We start from the raw sequence: 4,528 nt of genomic DNA, 5'->3' as shown, positions 1-4,528 counted from the left end.
TGCTTGCACACTCAGGTCCCTCCTGTCCTTCTGCCTTTACAGTCGGGGTCTATGCTTGGCCAGGGGCAAGCTGGGATCGCCTCTCTCCCCAGGCAGCTTAGGAAGGGGCCCAGGACATTCATGGTTTGGAGAAGACACATGAATAGGAAAGAATATCCAAGCGGCTGTTGTGGAAGAAGGATTTACTTCTACTGATAGGGAGGGTGTGAGAGGGAGTGGTGGTCTTGTACCAGAACGGCGTTTGCAATGGTTAATGTAGCAGAAGCAGTGGCACGCAGTGATTTCCCACTCAGAAATAAAGACCCACAGCTGGTGAATGGCCCCAGTGACAACTGGTCCCCTCCAGTGTGGGGTCTGAGTGCCCAGGAGCAGAGAGGGCTGCTGGGGCCAGGAGTCCTCTGCCTCCAGGATGGAGTGGGCAGGCTCTGCATGGAGGTAACTGCTAGCAGGTCTCTCGCTGCTGCAGTGATGACCCACAGCCCGGCCACTTTGTGACACTGGTGGAAGCACAAGATCTGTCTGGTGGCTCAGGTTGAGACCATCCCCATTTGCTGCGGTACTAAACCATCCCATGCACTCCCGGGGGGAAAACACATGCGGGCACACACACCACGATGCTTTGGTGCCAAGCAGGTCTGGACTGGTGGTCCATCAGCCCGCCTGTGGGAAAAGCATGAAGCCGCTGAAGACACTGTCTGCCTCGGAGCCGCTGTAGATCATCTTGCCCTTGGCAGGGTCGGTGCTCACGGAGACCCGGTCGCCCACGGCCAGGCTGAGCACGCTGCTGCCCGAGTTGACCTGCAGGATGTTGCGGCTGTTGTAATCGCAGAAGCTGACCACGCGCTCCCTGTTCTTGGTGATGCTCAGGCAGAGGTCCCCGCTGGAGACCACCTGGAAGGCGAAGTAGTAGAGCCCGGGGACGCGGCAGGTGAACTCCCCGGTCTGGGAACTGTAGGAGCTCTCCTGGTTGGTGATGATGTTGTCGAACACCACTGTCCTGCCCATGAGTGGTGGGGACCTCCGCGAGGCAGAGAAGGCAGGACGTGGCTGCTGCAGGATGTCGCCGACACTGCCCTTGTCCCCCTTCGGCCCCGGCTGCCCTGGGGGCCCAGGGGGGCCGTGCGGGCCATGGTAGCCCTGGTTCCCTGGGATGCCAGGAGGTCCTGGCTCACCTGCATCCCCTTTGGGTCCCTGGATGCCCGTCCTCTGTGTTGATTTCCCTGGGGAGAGACGGTGAGGAGAAGCAGTTCATGCATGTCTGGCATCACCCAAGCTGCTCCCACAACCCGTGATGCTCCTACCAAGAGGCTTGGGGCTCCCAGTTCACCCACACTGAACACCCCCAGCTCCCTCTTACCTGGCTCTCCCGTGTCACCTTTCTGCCCTGGTCTCCCGTCAAGGCCAGGGATTCCCGGGAAGCCATCCTTGCCATCTGGTGCCCGACACGTGTCGTCCTCCAGCAGGGCCGTGCCCAGCACTGCTGCCAGGGTGCTGGTCACCAGCCAAAGCCCGGGTTGCATCCTGCCTCCCTGCAAGGACAGGGGTGGGGGAACTGGGGATGGAGGCAAGCACACAGATGCACCTTGGACACAGACATGCAAGTGCTCTCCTCAGAGGCATGGACAGATCTACCACGTCACCCATCTGTTGTCCAATACAGATAGCTGGACATCACACGCAACGGAGAAAATAACTTCATGGAAGGATTTTGAGGTTGTTTCCTTGTGTGATCCGAAATCGTTGATGCTGCTGCAAATCTCTGACCTGTGCCCATGGCAAGGCTGTGGGATTAGAGGGCCCAGGACGTGGAGCATGGCGTAAACCCTTTGGTGCAGGTTTGCGGGATGGGTGGTCGCACATCAGATGCATGTGGAGGATGCTTCTTCCAGTGCTGGGGGGCAAGCACTGCTGTACAGGGCAGTGATCCCATGGGATCGAGAGCACAAGTGAGGAAGGGGTGCAAAGAGACGCGACAGAGGAGGGGTAAGCAGGAAAGGGATAAACAGGCAAAAGAGATCCAGATCTCCAACACACAGAGCTGGAGGAGAGAAGGGAGGTCCTCAGCACACAGACCTACCCCAAAACCTGGGGTACTCAGCCCAGGAAGAGCCTGCAGAGCCCAGTGATATCCACAACCACACGGAGCAAGGACAGATACCTGTAGCCCCTCCCCCCAACATCATCTTCTCCCCCTTTTCCTACTTTAAACCCCTATGGAAGCGGGAAGGGAAGAAAGGACTGGGACGGGGAGCAAGGGCTGGAGAGCGGTGGCAGAGGAGCCATGTGTCCTCAGCTCTTGGGGGTGACTTACCTCCTTGCTGGGGGTGAGGACAGACCAGTCTGAGCAGCAGCTCTGCTGGCTGGAAACTCTTCCCTGGGAGCAGGGAGGAAGAGGAGCAGGGGGTGGGGTGGGGGGCTGTGTGTGCATGCACGGTGGTTTGCCTGGTTGGGGAAGAGAAGTGCCAAGTGTCGCTTTCTCTGCAAGAGAGAGAAGCTTGTTCCCCTTTCCACGCTCCACCCTGGCTGCGCTGGGCACAATCCGGGAACAGCTTGGTCAGCAAAAGCGCAGGACGGCAGGGTTCCCAGCCTGGCCCGGCAGCACGGTCCCCGCAACAGGGACCGGTGGTGACTGGGCACAAAGCACCCCCAGGGTGGAGGGTGCCCGAAGGCATGCCACAGCTCTGTCACTGCAGGAGGGGACAGGTGATGCCATCCCTAGGTGGCACGGCCATCTGAGGGATGCTCAGATCACTCTGGGTGGCTCCCAGTCCGGGCGATGGGCAGAGCGTGGCTGTCACTTGTACCCAGCCTTGTCATCGCTGCTGCTGCGGGCTGACCCCTCCAGATGCCCACCTTGGTGCTGCACCCTGACACAGCAGGGCTCCAGCAAAGGTGCTGTTGGTGTCTGTGTGGTCAGCAGGGCCTGAAGCATCCTTGATGAAACATCTCCTTCTCACTGCCCTCACTTCAGTGGTTTGGGGACCTTGTCTCTGTAGCAGAGCGGGAGAAGATGGGACTCTCTGGCAGTCGGGTTGCTCTGGTCCCCTTTGAGTGGCCATGCCTTGCACCAGCCATGTGTGGGCAACCTTAGGAGCTGTGCATTGCCTGACCCAGACCTGCAAAATGAAAAAGCCACTGCCTCACACCACCGAGTCCAGGGAAGGTGCCCAGGGATGCACATTCAGCTCTGCCACCAAAGAGCCCCAAAATACCACCAGTAGCCAAGCCTTAGCGCAGCAGGGAGCAGTGGGATGAGACATGCCACAATGACCCCAGCAGGTGACTATGGTTCTGACCCAGGGAACCAGCCAGGGCACCCCACTGGGGATGCAGTGGGCAGATAGGAGGGGCTTTCTGGTCCACAGCCACCTGGAGTCTGCTTTCAGGAGTCCTGTGGCAGCTGCACTCACCCTCATGAGAAAGTGACGTTGGAGTCCCCAGAGCAAATGCAGAAGCAGCTGGAGGTCAGGGAAGGGTGTTCAAGGAAAGAGGATGGTCCCAGGGAAGGTGCTGCATTGTTTCCAAAACAGTTGAAAAGGGGAATGACTAATGTGAAACCAAAAATCAGCCCAGAGAACCTTGCCAGACAGAACTTCGCTCGTCAGTGCATCCCCATTAATAATTACCTTTGGAGATCTGTCACTGAGCTGGTCTTTAATTCATTGAATAAATGCCCTCTTAATGCAATATAATACACATTTTTAATCAAAATGTCAACCTGCAATAAATCAGATGCCCAGAAGAAATGCAATTTTATTTTATCAGCGGAGTTCCTCTATCAACCAGATCTGTAATCGTGTCAAGAAAAGATGACAGGTGAGTTTGAAAAGACCTACCTTCCACCAAACGGTGCTTCGGGACAGAAATTGTATTTCTACCCTATTGCCCTTCGTTAATATACAGCCAAAATGAGACCACTTCATCATTTCATCCAGGACTGATCGATGGCTGTGTCCTGGTGTTCCTGTGTCCTTTGTCCCTGACTGTCCCCTTAACCCCATTCAAATGTTGAAGTACAAGGGACTGGTTACGGGTTTCCAGCATCTCCTGGAAGCTGGTGCTGGTCCAGGCAGCAAGTCCTCCAGATCACAGAACCATAGGGGTAGGAAGAGATCTCTGTGGATCTTCTGGTCCCACCCCACTCCCAAAGCAGGGTCACCTAAAGCAGGTTGCACAGGACCTCGTCCAGGTAGGGTTTGAATATCTCCAGAGAAGGAGACTCCCCAGCCCCTCTGGGCAGCCTGTTAAAGTGCTCTGACACCCTCAGAGGGAAGAAGTTTTTGCTCGTGTTCAGCTGGAACTTCCTCTGCTTCAGTTTGTACCTGTTGCCCTTTGTCCTGTTGCTGGGCAAGTGCTTGAAGACTCCTGAGCAGTGCTTAGCCCCCACTCACTCGACTTTCAGTGCTGCTTCATTCAAGCCAAGCCTTCCTCTCCCATCCTCTGAGCATCTTCTCCTCCTGCTCTGCAGCTGGGACATCCAGGGCTCCAGAGGAGAGCTGGCTGCGGGGAGCCGTGGATCAACATTGCA

At 56.8% G+C, this 4,528-nt stretch overlaps 1 protein-coding gene across 1 annotated transcript; it reads right to left on the bottom strand.

The window, feature by feature from the left end:
• Nucleotides 1-203: 203 nt before the first annotated feature.
• On the bottom strand, nt 204-2,368 carry C1QA (complement C1q A chain). Its single transcript, XM_009938466.2, has 3 exons — nt 2,312-2,368; nt 1,358-1,529; nt 204-1,220 (listed from the first exon to the last, which is right to left on the bottom strand). Exons 2-3 carry the CDS (start codon nt 1,518-1,520, stop codon nt 652-654), a joined length of 732 nt encoding a protein of 243 aa, XP_009936768.2. The 5' UTR covers nt 1,521-1,529; nt 2,312-2,368; the 3' UTR covers nt 204-651.
• Between the last annotated feature and the right edge of the window lie 2,160 nt (nt 2,369-4,528).

This window comes from Opisthocomus hoazin, chromosome 16, assembly GCF_030867145.1.
Source record: "Opisthocomus hoazin isolate bOpiHoa1 chromosome 16, bOpiHoa1.hap1, whole genome shotgun sequence".
Lineage (NCBI taxonomy): Eukaryota > Metazoa > Chordata > Aves > Opisthocomiformes > Opisthocomidae > Opisthocomus > Opisthocomus hoazin.
Note: the sequence above shows the minus strand (reverse complement) of the source record. Positions and strands in the feature narration are given on the sequence as shown.

Bases quoted from the DNA above. Each gene is read 5' to 3' on its own strand.
- C1QA (XM_009938466.2), bottom strand. From the start codon at position 1,520: ATGCAACCCGGGCTTTGGCTGGTGACCAGCACCCTGGCAGCAGTGCTG. The intron at 1,221-1,357 runs GTAAGAGGGAGC...GTCTCTCCCCAG, and splicing joins AGGTGACACGGGAGAGCCAG to GGAAATCAACACAGAGGACG.